A 15,720-nucleotide genomic window follows, 5' to 3' on the forward strand; every position below is an offset into this window, starting at 1 on the left:
TTGTCTGTGTGTTTGTGTGTGTACAGTAGTCTGAATGTGTGTTAGCTTGTGTGTGTGTGTGTGTGTGTGTGTGTGTGTGCGCGCCATCTGAAAGCCTGCGTGCTGATTTGCATGAGAACTTATGTCACCCCCCCACGCACGCGCTCCCTGCGTAAGCGTGGACCTGACGTCATCCTCCGCCATATCCATCAATGCAATCAGCTGAATATCGCCACAGGCTGCTTGTTGGCTCATTGTTTTGGTGCTTTTTAAAACAAAAACAACTTTATTTAAAAAATGTTTCACGACAGGAAAGGGTTTTTTTTTTCAAGTATTTCCGTTTTAATTAAAAATAACACCGGAAAATATGAAAAGTTTGTCCATTAGAAACCAGCTGTCACACGATACCTCTACTACAAAAGATCTGCATAAAGCAACAAGTAGCCTACACAACCCTGAAGAGACAAAAAATCTTTGGATAGAGGATATGTTTTTTTTTTCTTCACTATAAAATTACTTATTGAATTTTTGTCATACAAAGCAGAGACAAATAAATAAACCAAAACATCAAAACATTGAAGATAATAAATTCAGCCTATTTTTTTTTCTTTTCTCGAAATTATTATTAGCGTTATTTTTTTTTTTTGGTCACAGCAAAAACAAAAAGAGGTTTGCTTCTGAATCTGTTACGGTTTGTACATTATTCTGTCAGTGAAACAAATTTATAACTTGAACGGGTTTTTTTTCTTTTCTTTTTTTTTAAGCAGCCCAATTCTCCGAGCAACCTCTGAACACAACAGATTTAGGGAAATAAACATCTATGGGAGCAGCTGAGCCCCATGTTGAAGTGCTTATCGTTGCTATTGATAGACAATAGACGTGACATTAAGTAGAAACGAAACAAAAATGACATCGAACATACATCAAAAAAACGAATAAGTTATGGATAAACAGAAAGTGCCATTTTTAAGAGTAGAACACCATCACTTTTTCCAAGTTCAATTTCACAGCCTAAAATATAGAAGCAACAAACAATATACATTTATACAAAAAGAGACGCCAGCCTATGATATCATAACATAAAATAAATTAGCCTTAAATATCAACACAATTAAATAAATAATTCCATACACTTTTAAATAAAAAAACATGATTAAGGTCACAATTTCATATGTCATAAGTGGCACTTACGCATTGAATCTTTTTTTTTTTTCCTTCCTTTACGGAAAACATCGTCTAAACTAGATCTAAAGCAGCTATTCTCGTTTTACATCCTTGTCGTTTCCCATCTGAAAAATGCCCCAGTGTTTGTTTCTATTTGATGCAGCGAGGGGAGGACTTGAAAATACATCATTTGTGAGGGTGATCAAATTAAAGTTTCTTCATTTTCTCCATCACTTTTTACTGGGGGGGTGGGTGGGGGGGTCTGTCGGGGCTCTTACAGCCCAGCCTGCTTCACTGTGCATCGGAAAATAATCGTTATTCTCATTATTGCATCTAAAACAGCTCAAACGACTCGGCGCTTGATGCCTTTTTGTTCAGTGGGGCGGTCAGTTTCCGACAACTTTACACCATCATAACCAACACTGGACCTCACACTGAGGGGCTCAGCTCAGTCAAATATAACAGGTATGGCAGGGTAACAGCAGCCGGAGACAAGATGGAGCCTTGAAGACTCGTTTCAAGGCTGAATTAGCGGATGTTTGTCAGGATTTTAATTTTGTCAGGCTGTTTTAATTAAAAACCGCAAGAATGCAAATGGAGTTCCGGATGTCGAAGCAAGAAGGGAGCTCGTGTCACAGGTGTTAGACCATATATCAGTTTGTATCAGCTAAACAAACCTGAACATCACCGAATCTGGGCTGAAATGTGTTTTTTTCCAAACTGAATTAATTCAAATGTTTATTCGGCTTTTTGGACTTTGTAACTTTTCACTCGTGTGTGCAACTTTGACTTTTCTTCCCCCATTTTTTTTCAACGGAAAATCGACTTATTTCAAAGTAGTGATCAGCTGTGATCAGCTGTAAAAACACCGGGTATCTGCTTTAAAAAAAAAAATCCCCGTCATCAGTCGACCCGAGCTGCCAACCTTGCCATACCCAATTGACGCCCAGCATGCGCCTTGAGTCCAATCCTACACCAACCCAACCATCTCTCTCTCATGGGGGGCCACTTCTTAGACATCCAACACGTGATTGAGATAGGAGATGTAGCATATAGCCAGTCTGAGTATCTCGATCTTGGACAGTTTCTTGTCCGGGGGCAAGGTGGGGAGTAATTTCCTCAGCTCCGCGAAGGCCACGTTGAACGCCTCCACCCGGATCCTCTCTCTGGTGGCGTGGGCCGAGCGGTACTTGGCCGTGGCCCTCCGCCTCCTCCTCTTCTCCTCCCGGCTCAGGGGCTGGTCGGCTTTGCACTTGGGCCTGTCCTCGCCCTCCGCCGGCTCGTCCGAGGTGCAGCCGGCCGACTTGAGGCCGTTGAGCAGCGACTCCGGGTCGGATTGAGTCCAGGAGAGGTCCGCCTCAGCCTGGTCCGGGCTCAGCATCATTTTTATTCTCTGGTGTTGGCAGTCACTCCTCCTGAAGAACCTGTGGCGTGGACAGAAACTATTAAAACACTGATTTAAGCTTCTTTCTATTTATTTTTTTCATTTCTAAATTCTTAAAATGACGCTTCCGTTTGACTCCTCTTGACATTTATGATCGAAACTCTCAAATTAAATTAAAAATAATGAAAAAATCTCAATTAAACGTAATTGTTTGTAGGGTTTTCAGGCACCCTGAGGCCCCCAGTATGAGAAATCCCTTAGCGGGTGCTGGTTTGGGTGCCAGGGCCCCCTCCATAAATCCAAAAAAGCAGACTACTGTTCGTTGCATAATAACATTAAACTCCATAAATAATGAATGCCTCGAAAAACAAGGGTAATGGTTAATTTATTAAAGCCTGAGGCCTTAAAACAGAGCCGAACAATTAAAAAACATCACATCTTTAAAGTGATTTGTTTGATTTTTGTTTCGAGTTTATTTTCTTTTATTTGTTTGCCTTTAAAATAAATAAATAACTTAAGTTTTGATTATTTCTGGAGGAGAAACTACGTTTTTTTTGTGCTTTTTTGTGTGTGTGAATTAACATAATCAGAATTGGCCATCTGTCACAGTGTGATGAACACATCTGCTTGGCTGAGGCCGGAGTGACTTGACAGCATGGAGGCAGAAGACGGCAAAAATAATGTTGACATCTGCTGGACATGAAACCAGCGGAGCTTTTGTGCGGTTTTTTTTAGAGACCACGTAAACGTGTCAGTGGCACGAAACATATCAAAATTCGTAAATGTGGGCACGAATATTTAAAAAAAACAAACTCATTCATTATTTCTATTTTTCCTCAAGTGTTTGTAGTCAAGATTTATTTCTCTCCCACATTCGAGACTCACCTTGACAAAGAGTTTGGAGGCGGATGAAACGTCTGGAAACCAAGTTAAAAACACTCCAGATTAACTCATATTCCACCGGCCGAACCACCATCAGATGTGACAGAGATGCACCTTCAGCTGGGAGCGAAACATTAACGAAAAAAACAAAAAACAAAAAAAAACAACTACTTTTACTTTTCTCAGCCGCGAACTTGCAACATGGGGAAAACAAGGCGTGCGTAAAGGGGGGGGTCAAAGCGCGTTACGCACGGGAGGAGATCAGAACAGTCCGGAGCACTTTAAGACGATTAGTCGATTAAATAAACAAAAAAGAAGAAGAAGAAAAAAAAAATTAGATAATAATGATGTGTGCAGGGAGCAGGCAAGCCCCCCCTCTCCTCTCTCCAAGTGTTGATCCCAGCGATGGCAGGACAATAGATGGAGCTGATAGTGGAGGAAAAGAAAAAAGTGCGGCCAGGGCTACTCGTCCATCCGCCTGTGGAAGATGGAGATGAAGGGGGCGAGATAAGCGAGGGGGCTTCTCCCCGTGTCAGGAGCGAGCGGATCGGACGGCAGCTCGCAGATAATCCGCCCCGTGCAGCCTTTTCTTCCAGCAGAGTGTCATATGCGAGATAAGATCCAAACGATCCCGACTAATAAAGGCTCACTTCAGGGACGGAGGGGATGGAATATATTTGAGGAATGGTATTGTCTAACACCGCCCCCTCTCTCTCTCTCTCTCTCTCCCTCACACACACACAAACACACACACCTCCTCCCTCCTCTCTCTCCTCTCTCTCTTCACGCCCCTCAGCCCTCGAGCGCTCTCCCCTCCCGTGGGAGTAGTGGGCAAAGGGAAAAAGCAAGAGATGTGCGCATGATAAAGGGTGGAGATGGAGGTGGAGGTGGAGGGGGGGAAAAAATAATCAAGTAAATACGTGTGTCCGCGTTGTGAGTTTGTGCACGTGCGCACGTTTTCAGTGAATGGTAATGATTAAAAAATTAAGTGTGTGTGTGTGTGTGTGTGTGTTTGGTAAAGTGCAGGTGGAGAGGGGAGGAGAGGAGGAGATTTTCAAGTTAAGATCTGATTGGCCTGGAAGTCAGAAGTCCTTCATTAAAGATAAGATGAGATGAGATTTAAAAAATAAAAGCATCCATTTTTTTTCTCCTTCGGACAGGATCAGTACCAACAAAAAATAAAATGACACTTTTTCATATTTGAGTCCCTTTTTTCCTTCATATTGTAATAACTTTTAATAATTCCTGATATAAATAATACAAATCCATGATGCACTGTTGATAGGTTGTGGCAGTTGGATACAGTTACAAACCCAAGTGTGGGACTTCATTTCTTCACCTAAATCTGTTTTATATACTTTATAAAACAGATACTGTTTTATAGAACAGATACTATACTTATATCTGTAAAGACTAAAATTCAATCCTACTTTTCAAAAGTACAGATAGTAAGAAAGAAAGCGTGTAAAAGAGGGATGATTGAATCATTTTATCTGCATTATTTTGCCCTCACACAGGTAGACAGGTGGGTAAACTCTGTCTTTTCAGGGTGATTTAGATGTGGCATCAGGTTTTAATTGTACTTCTTCACATTTGATATTTCATATAAGACCTACATATATTCTTTATTATACTCTTTGACATGTTTCTGAAATATATGTGGCCATGGTTATAGTTTTGGATGATTCTCCCTGTATAAAATATTCATCTGCAGATCATTTCTTAAGCAAAAGTACCAACAGGCTTCAACAATGTGAGAATCCTGCATTCAAATAAGTGAAAGAACAGAAGTGTTAATAGCTGAACATACTTAAAGTCTCAGAAGTTACTGATGCAGTGATGTGTGCTAATCATCTTGCTGGGCCTCTTCCAGGTCACCACTGTGAGGACGTCGGGCGGCTCGGGCACCACTAGGTGATGCCTCGGCCTCCTGGTTGACACATTCTTCACTTATGAAGATTATTTTATATGATCTACTTTCATTAGATATTCTGTCAGTGAAATCTGTATACACTGTGATTTTGTTTTTCTGTTCTCTGTACATGACATCTACTGTGTGTTTGTCTGTCCTGGGAGGAGGCTCCCTCCTCTGTGGCTCCACTTAGGTTTCCCAGGTTTTTTCTAGGTCTAAGGACAGAAGATGTTGTTAACTGCAGATTGTAAAGCCCACTCAGGCAATGTGATTGGGATTTGGGTTATATATATTTTTAAAAAAGAAGAAAAAAAGTAAGTAGTATTTTAAAGTATTTGATAGGTGTCGGGCCTCTGAAGAGTCACAAGGTAAAGCTGGAGGGTCGGGAGACGATAATAAGAGAAACAGAAGAATAAACACAGATCTGTTGCAGAAATGTTTGTTTATTGCTTAGACTTTTCCATAAACGTTACGTTTTTGTTAAATATTGTATAATTTACCTGTTTCAGCCTGAAACATTTATTTAAAATAAAACCACATGAGAATGGGAAATGTATCTTTGATGGAGCAGTTCACAGACACTGGTGTAATCTTCAACAATGCATCATATGTTATGTTTTAATATTAGATATTTAAAGGTACACTATGCAATTTTTTTTACAGGCCTATTAACAAAAAAGAGACTTTAGAATAGCAGTTTGTGAGAGCTAACACGAGTTTTAGCCATATGTTTACATTGGTTTTTGTCGACATTACAGCAAAACAGGCTTGTTTTTGAGTTATGGTCAGAAGAAAACCAGAATTAGAAGATGTCTACAAGTCCAACAGTGCAAGAATAAAGGGACTATATACCAACATTGTTCTAAAAAAAGTTCAACACACATAAGCAAAACATCAGTATGGGTCATAAAAAGCTGCTAATTTGTGCAGAACACGTCACTTTCCTCGGACGTTTGCACCTGCTGCTCTCTGTCACACTTTCAGGTGTGCAAAGATGATTTTTCAGGCTCTTGAAAAGCAAATACATTCAGACAAAACCCGATATAATTATTATCGTCTAATCGTACAGAATCAGAAATCTGCAGTTGCCAAAATATTTGACACCAGACTCTGTGTGATCCCTGTGTAACCTGAGAAAGAGCCAGTTTAGAGTTGAAATGTTGCACTTTTTCAACTTTCCTGCATCTCATACTCTACTACTTCTCTTCTCTTCTCTTCTCTTCCTCCACTCCTCTTCTTGTTTTCCCATCCTCCCCCCATCATGCCTCTCTGTGCCCGGTGGCACCACCAGCGTTGGGTCAGGAGGGCATGGTTCCAGAGGAGGGGCAGTGGCCAGCGAGTGTGGGGACTAGCTGCGCCTAACGAGGTGATTAAAACGATAAGGGGAAGCACGGATGACTTGCCGTGGCCCGCAGCCACCGCCATGCTTATTGCCACCGCGCGCACACACACAAAATCACACACGCTGTGGGTGAGTGAGAGGGAGAAGTACTACAACAGTGCCAGAAGGACCATATCAGTGAAAACTCACTGTGTGTGTGTGTGTGTGTGTGTGTGTGTGAGAGAGAGAGAGTGAATGTGCACATGTGTGTGAGATGACCGACAGCTCGCCTTGGGCTCCGGCCGGGTCCGTGGAGTGTGTGTGACACAGAGAGACTCACAGCGGGGTGTATCGGAGACATGTCAGGACCAGGAGACAGAGGCCTCCTGACAGCTGGAGCCCACGGACACACACCACACACACACACACACACACACACACACATGGCCCACCACCCTAATTGCTCCACAGACGGAGAAGTGGAGATGCTTGGTGGTCTGCGACGCCCGGACCCCTCCTCAGTCCGCGAGGCCCTCGGCCAAAGACATGAAGGACCCCTCCAAGGCTGTTTTGTTTGTGCCTGCTGCAATTACATCCCACAGCTGATGTACTGACTGCGGAGACAGGGAGGCGAACTGCAGGGCGGTGCAGTCACCAGAGAGCGGTGGTTCCAGTCAGAGGGATGACGTTTGGTTTAGTCATGACGTTGCTGGTAAAAGGCTAAAGTGGATTGTGTTAGACGTTTTGTTTAAGTGCCCTGAATCTCACATTAAGTCACACTTCTGTTTGGGGAAGTGACTCTTTGTTGTGACGCGGGGCAGCGATCAGATGTACGACTGTGTGAGCGTTAAAAACACGACCAGGGGGAATGAGACAAACACAAACAAGACATATTACTGCATCGCATATTGATGTTAGTTTTCTCATACCGTCATCTGAAACGCTGTGTTTCAGCTCCTCTCTCTGTAAGGCCCTCCCTCCTGAATACCCAGTCTGCTCTGATTGGCCAGCTCAGACACGCCTGACCCAGCACCGCTAACAACAACAGAGCAGCCGTGCTAAAGCAGTTCTCGAGGGCTAAACTAGCCACTCGGCATGAATTATGCAAGTGTTTGACATGGTGACATGGTGTGATGTCACAAAGTCACGGAGATAAGGGCGGGACTACTGACGAGGCGTTTCAGGAGCAGTGTTTTCTGTGGGAGAGAGGAGCTTCTGTTCAACTTTTTAACTTTCAGGATCTTTTGACTACACGTGAACTAAAAAACACTAACGGAACGGAAAAAAGATCGACTTTAACAATGGATTAAACACTTACATGTTAAAGATGATGCTCTAAGCGATGAACCCACTGTGAATTATCACCCAACTCTGAAGTTGAGTTTTCAGCATCTTTCAGCACATTGTTGTGGTTTTATGGCCCACAACTTCACTGTTTTGGTGAACTAGCAGCTGCAGGCAGCTGTTTTCAGCTAAAAAGCTCCACTCAGGCCTCATTCAGAACAAATCAGGCGTTGCGGCGATTAGAGCAAGGATGTGCAGTGGTGTTGGAGGACACAACTGGGAGAGTATCATCATTCGGTCCACCTGTATTCATGCTCCAGTTTCCATGCTCCTTTGTCTTTTTTCCTCTTTTATTTCTGTTCAATTAGTTGATTAGTCCTCATGTGTTTACTCTGTCTTTTCCATCACTTACACTTGTGTTTATCCCTCGTGTTTAGTCGTAAGTCCCCCAGTCCTGCCTTTCCCCCGGTGCTTGTACTTCTCCTGCTCGCTCTTAGTTTTCTTTGGTCGCGTTTTGGATTTCTCTTTATTTTTTGGGATTATCCCCGACTTGTTTTCACCTGGACCTTCCTGCCGCCTTGAGTTATTTGTGTCGCTCCACCAGTTTCTGTTCCACCTCCAGTTAGTTTGTTAAAGTGACCTTGTTATTCTACTTCCTGTTGTCTTGTGTCCCTTTCTGCTAGAAACATAACAGCACTTGTCTTATTTTTTATCTGTTTCACCCTGACACCAAATGTATCGTGTCAACCAATGCTTATTAGAAAAAACCTCCATTACATTCATTCCTTTGAATTAAGAAGAGAGATGAGTACTACAGTATGTATGTATGGAAGAACATGTTGACAATACATTTTCTATATATTCAAGGATGATGTAAAACATTCCTTCACCAAGAAGATTTTTCTTTGACATGGCTCATAATATGTTTTTTTTATAAATCACGCACACGCTCACTCGACATTGATTCGACAGTCTATTGACAGCCTTTTCACGTGACTCAATGCGCTCAAAAACACCATTATTACTGCATTAAAGGAACATTTCAAACCCAAGGTTACCTGAAAACCAGACGTAGGCACGGTTGTTTCATTGAGATGAACACGTCCAACTTGTTACACCTTTTTAAAAAAAAAAAAAAAGGCTTCCTTTATACATTTCAAGGTGAAACATCCCTTTTAAAAAGACCACTTTACGGAACATGAGTTCAGTTTGGGTTGAAATGCCCTCTGACTGCGGTTTGAATAATCATCGAGAACAGGCAGACGCACAGGAAGCAGTCCACTGATTTATGGTTATGATTATTCTTCACGGGGCTTATATCGCCGATGCAGCTGAGGCCTAATATTACAGAGTTTCAGCGGAAATAAGATGCAAATATGAAAGCTGATTTTTTTAGAAAGGATCCCGTTGTATGCCAAGAGCGTAAAAATACCTTTTTTTGTGTGTGTGTAGGTGGATGTCACTCTAAAGAAGCTGTCACAAAGTGAAGCCGCTCTGATGAGACGTCTGTAATGGAGTTATTCCTCTAATCAGTCAGAGCCCACAGCTGTCTGAGCCGCTTGTTACAACAAAAAACACCTTGAACTCGGGTGACATACTCCCACCTGTCACCTACCGCACACACACAGCTTCGAACATTCGGGGAGCAGTGGGATGGAGCTGTGAAATGGGAAGGATTAGTCACTTTGTCAGGAGATGTATGAGGCTTCTCTCAGGTGGACGGGCGAGCCACAGGGGGCATCTGGGAGAGAGAAGAAAATTAGAGGCCGGAGAGGAGAAAAATGGAAGTGTGCAGAAAATGAAGACGAACGGGGGAGAAGACGACCGTTCGTGAGACGGTGGAAGTCGTCGCGGCCGAGCATTTTAGTCCCGGAAACTCTAAATCTGACAACTCTTCTCGCATTTGCATCGCTTACATCACTGGGACACACACTCACGCACAGGGGAACACTCTGGGCAGTGTGTGACCGCCAACTTGTCCATGTGTTGTGTTCTGTCTTTTCTTCCAGGGTAGTGAAATAGGCAGTGGCCTGGACTCTGGCCCTGTGTGTGTGTGTGTGTGAGTGTGTGTGGTTGAGGAGGAGGAAGGGAGGGGGGGGGGGGGGGGGGGGTGTCAGTTCAGGCCTGAACAGGAGGTGTGGGATCCAGAAAGCTGGGGGTCCCATGTGAGAATGTGGCCATCGTCAGCGCTGCCGTGGCAGGCCTCGGCACCATCTGTGCTCCCAGCAGGGCGCCCAGCGCGTTCTCCGCCACCCAGACGCATATGGACACACAAAGGTGCTCACTTTCTCTGTCGTGGACGTCACACACACACACACACTGGGAGCCCAAAGAAAACACTCGGGACCGAACAGCGAGAGATGGGAAGGAAGGATGATGAGTTTGTTGATTGTGCGGCGAGCAGGACGAGAGCGTCTTGTTGATGACGCTGACATAAGTGTGATGACTTCAGAGAGAGACAGGAAGCATTATTAGTCAGCAAACGACCCAGCTGTGTTCTGCAATTCACACAGAAAGCACGTCTTTTACTCTCTTGTTACGATGTAAAAACGTCATCTTTTATTCTGCGTAAATATGGAGCAGAAGTCGTTGGACTTTGCATTTCAAATTTTAGCTGCAGCAACGACCCAAGCCGGTCTGTTGCTTCGGCAAATGTGAACGAGCTCTGATATGTAACAGTCTTCAGCTGTGATTTGTTACAAAGTGAGAAAGTCCTGCTAACTTTTGTTCTTTAGGTCTGTTGCCATTTTAAAAAAAGAAATTCAACATTTGATACACTTCTTAGCTCTCTTGCAGAGACTTAGACTCACACCGCTACACACTTCACTGTCTGTACGCTAAATATGAAGTTATCGCCAGCAGATTCAATTTTGATTTGATCGTAATTTTAGCAACCACTGGTGCATATTCACGCTGTGTTTGTGGCCACAAAACTGGGTATTTTAAGCCAAAACATGATCTTCCCCTCACCATAACCAAGTGGTCCTTGAGCCCGTGGTCACAATATATCATTTAAAAAAGGAAATGTAAATACTGTGAAAATGATCATGCTGTATAGTCAGACGAGCTTGAAGATTTGGTGTTAAAAGATTTGCATGTAAAAGTGCTGAACACCTTTAAAAGTCAAAGTTGGGTGAACTCCAAAAGACCACTGCTGCTCATGTTGAGACTTTTATCACCAGCTCATCTGAACTCCATGTTGGAGCCACAGGGGCATAAATCTGGTCCTTGCCTCCATCTCTCCCTCTCCATCCCATCCTGTTCAGCACAGACCTACATTCTCTCCCCCCACAGCCTCCCATACCTCTCCCTCCTGCCTGCTGCTGACCCTCCTGTCTTGGCCCCCAGCCCCCGCCTGCACCTGCCTCATTTACCAAGTTGGTGAGCTCTCCTCCGCCCGCCGAACACCTCCATCTTCCTCATACCTAGCACCCCAGGCCCCTCTCTCTCCTCCTCCTCTCTCTCCCTCTGGCCCCTCAGCCTCCCCCAAGTGGCCCCCGTCCCTGCATCCAGGGCCTCCAGCTGGCTGATGAGTTCATTAGGCCCAGAGCTCTGCCAAGGAGCATGGCGCTGTTCGGGCCAAACCGGGAGGGCATCAGGGGGCCCCTGGTGGTCATTGGGCACTGACTATGGTCATTGGAGGCGGGACAGAAAAGTCCCAGAATGTCCCACATGTCGATATTCAGGCTCCGTGTCCGTTCTTGGAGCCACAGACTGTTATTTTGTACATTAGCAATCTGGTTTGGGGCTTGTTTCTCGCCGAAACTTCAGCGGGAAGAGCGCGAGGCGTTGTGGTTTTGAAGGGGTCCACATAAACAATGAGGGAAACAGATTTCTAATAATCCCCACAGGTCGCAGTGACATCTGGCCCCACACTTGAGCGTTGGCTCAATTAATTCGGAAAACACAAAACAAAAAGCGCCGGGGGCAAAGATCTGGGGGGACTTAACAGGCCGCTTTGTATGTGTGTCTATCAGTGTGTGTGTGTGTGTGTGTGTGCGTATTGATTGTGGCATTTGATCAAGTCAACTGCGGTGCATGTGTGTGCAAATTTTGTTCAAATTAGTCGAGGTGTACAGCTGCTTTACTGAAAAGACTTAGGATCGTCTTCCTCTCGTGAAATAACGACGTAAACGCAGCTTTCCTCCACTTCTTCACCTGCAGCTTCGGCTTAACCGCGATTTTTTTCCCCTTCCCTCCACTCTCACCTTTTCCCGCCTCTGTCCTCTTGCTTCCTTCCTCTTGGCGGCGGGTCAGCTGGGGTCGGGGCCTCCGTGGCTGGGCTCAGGTGTAGCCTCAGCTGGGCAGGAGGGGGGGGAGGAGGAGAGGTGAGGAGAGGAGAGGGAGGGAGAGAAGAGAGGGAGACGACGAGGATCCTGTCCCACAGGCGACCCAAGAGGGAGTCCGTCAGAAAATAGGAAACAAACACGTGCGTTCACGCAAGTTAAAAAAAAAAAAAAAGAGAAAAAAAAAAAAGACAACAGCTTTGTCCCTCACCCCTCTCTCTACACCTCCCCCATCTTCTCTCTTCCCCTCTTTCTCTCTCACTCTTTCTCTCCTGGGAGAGGCCTGGCCGGGCTTGGCCTGAACGCCATCTGCTGCATAATGTAACGGGATAGAACTCCAAATCCTTCATTTCCACTCACTGCCTGTCATCTGTGTGTGTGTGTGTGTGTGTGTGTGTGTGCGTGTCCACTCGTACAGTTGCATACGCACTCGTACGCCGAAAGGGTGTGAATGTTTGAGCGCGTGTGAGATCTCATTTTACGGATGTTGTGACATTAGCTCGTCCAGCGTGGCTGCTGAGTGATGGGTTTGATGAAATAAAAGGTGACGCCAAGTGTGTGCGCGCGTAAAGGGATTATTCCGCCGCTTTGAATATGCAAGTACGGCGGTTTTTCGCAGCATCCGCAGTGGAAAAAGGAGACAACTCGCCCTCGGAGGAAAACAACGCCGGGTTGTTGCTGTTGTCTTTCGCGATTTCCCCGCTTTGGAAACGTCTGAACGTAACAGTCTTTAAACGCGAACTCCTGGGAAATCTTAAAAACCGCGTCGAGCTAAGAATGGCACCCTGCCAGAGGTGTCACAAATTTGCTTTTTGTTTACAAGTTAACAAACAAAAGTGCACACACACAGAGTCGTGTTTAAGTGCCCCACCCCTCTCCGCAGCGCTGGTAACCCGGAGGTGCAAAGAGTTGTCCCTCCAGGTCCCCGTGGGGCCACTGTGAATTGGGGGGCCATCTGTTTTCTGGTAATAAGCTTTCTCTTCATTCACCCTTTCTCTCTGTTTTCCCTCTTCTGCTCGTCTTCTTCCGTTCTGCGTTTGATTCCGCTTTTGGTTCGGAAGGTTTTTCCGTCTGTCCTCTCCTCCGCACGCAACGACACAAAAAGACGCAGACAGACAGAGAGATCTGGGCTGAGAGACCGCATCGCTTCTGGATACAAACACTGCGAGTTTAGGGGAACAGAGACATGGTGAAATATCACAGTGTGATCCCTGAACCCTGACCAGCTATCCATGGCTGTTGACATAAAGTAAACGTGACACATCCCTCTTCACATAAACCCATACACCCCCTCCAGCTGCTGGGCAGGCACTAAAGTCTGTATTACATTTTATTTTCTTTGTTTCGTTTGGTATTACATGGAGGCTCTGGAAACACTGCAACTCAGAAAAAGCAATGCAAATAGACAAAACACAAGCAAATGGAGATAGCGCGTTAAGCAATTTGACAAGGAATGTTCAGCATTTAGCAAAATCACAAAATATGAAAACAAAACAAACAACCTAATATACAAATATGCTTCAGAAACAGAAGAAACAGTGTTCATATGGTTTTGTTTCGTCTGTTTTATTTGTTTTCTTAGTTGCGATGTGTTGAGCGCTCGGCTACGGAAGCCCAAATGGGTCATGCTTGCAATTTTTATTTTAAAATGATATCATTGTAAGATCACAAGTTAATTATTTCTGTATGTTGAGACAACAAAGCTCATGTTTTTCCACGATAACGGGTTAATTCAGCTTTTTGTTAAGAGAAAATAAAACCAAAAACGGAACAGATCACCAAATAACAAATATTATTGTTCTTTATTTGATTTGGTTTTGTCTGTTTGTTGTTTTCTTAATTGCAATGTGTCGAGCCCTCAGGTACAGAAGCCAAAATGGGGCCTGCTTATGATTATCTTTTTTTTTTTTTGATACAACGTGTTGATCAATAATCAATACTCTCATCTTACTCTCATCTTACATCAGTTGCTACAGTTGTCAAGATGGAGTTTATGCATGCTGGCATGGCACTATTGATCCCTCATAAACATAAGCACAAGACGAAACAACCTTTTGTTCTGTTGTGATAACTGCTTGACTGTTTCTGACTATTATGTAGAGACTGAACAAAATTAAAAAGATAACAGCAATCATGGCTGCTCTGGGCTTCCGTACTCGGGGCCTCAGGATACCATGTTTTTTTAAAATTCCAACTAAACGGAAAATAAATAAATGATCCATGTGCCAGCAGTTGTATTATTAGTCTGCAGAGCACATTTCTAGCAGAGGACAATGATCATTTGAATTTTATCGAGCTGAATTCGCCGTCTCGCCCACCGTCCACAGGCTCTGAAAAGCCAACCCCCACTCCCATCATCCTCCTCTGCTGGAGCCGCCACCTCACCGGCGAGTCAGTGACGACCGCCTGATTGTTTAAGTTTTGGGTTTGGAGAAACATTTGGTATTAGATGGCACTGGATCGATCAGGAGAGTTGCCATGGCTACGGTGGGATGTGATGGGGAGAGGCTGAAGGGAAAGAGGGAGCAGAAGAGGAGAGGAAAGTGGATTTAAGTTCACGACTACAACACACACACACACACACACACACACATTCTATATAAACACAAATCATACGTATACACACAGCGGAGAGCGACAATTGAGCGTGAATGGAGCGCCGTCCAAGGTCCAGCTCAAAAAGTGCACGGCTCCTTTGCTTTCATAACTTCCCCTTCACATCGTATGGAGCAGCGTTGAGGACACAAAACATGTGTTTGCAGCTGTGCACCTGCTCCTGCATTGGTGTACCAATTCAAGCCTAACATCACGTTTATGTTTCATTATGGGCCGCGCATGACAACGTCGATATGTCACCTGATATTGCTCATTATCCCGGCTGTTGCATTATCCGATTTATGCTTTCCTATGTCAGGTTTCAATACAGCCGAGTGTTATATCATGATTATGAGCGGTCTGGGCGCTGGGATGCTGTCTGCATCTCATTGAGGCAGAATGAAATGGATCAATATACCAGAGGAGGCTGAATCAGGGGGTCTGCATGTGCAAGGGAAAGTGTGTGTGTGTGTGTGTGTGTGTGTGTGTGCAGACAGACAGCCTTGGGAGATCAGAGTGCACAACTGCTTACGGCTTCAAGCAGTGTCTCTCTTTCTGTCTCCTCCACGCACAGCTGTTTTTTGAGTTTTGATCCGAGCAACGTTTTATGATAGGAACAATATAATCTTAAAGTATATGAGCCCGTGAGCGTTTCTTTCTCCCCTTTGTGTTGGTTGCAAACTTCATGAAGCTATATTTCTTCAGTGACGCAGCAGGCAGCAGGCAGGCAGGCAGGCAGGCAGGCAGGCAGGAGTGGGTCTCTCGCTCGCTCTCATTTAAGTGCAGATTTACAAGCTGTTTGCGACAGGAGCTTAGGCGCCTTTTCAGGATGCCTTGTGCCTAGTTGGGAGGAAGCTTCCTTGTGAATACATCTGTCGTGTCATCCAAAGTGCTGCAAACAGGCTGCCCGGCT

General features: G+C 44.6%; 1 protein-coding gene across 1 annotated transcript; it reads right to left on the reverse strand.

The window, feature by feature from the left end:
* Positions 1-295: 295 nt before the first annotated feature.
* LOC311253063 (helix-loop-helix protein 2-like) lies at positions 296-4,039 on the reverse strand. Its single transcript, XM_084346784.1, has 2 exons — positions 3,413-4,039; positions 296-2,567 (listed from the first exon to the last, which is right to left on the reverse strand). Exon 2 carries the CDS (start codon positions 2,525-2,527, stop codon positions 2,156-2,158), a length of 372 nt encoding a protein of 123 aa, XP_084202910.1. The 5' UTR covers positions 2,528-2,567; positions 3,413-4,039; the 3' UTR covers positions 296-2,155.
* Positions 4,040-15,720: the final 11,681 nt, after the last annotated feature.

This window comes from Pagrus pagrus, assembly GCF_965226575.1.
Source record: "Pagrus pagrus genome assembly, chromosome: 24".
Classification (NCBI taxonomy): Eukaryota; Metazoa; Chordata; class Actinopteri; order Spariformes; family Sparidae; genus Pagrus; species Pagrus pagrus.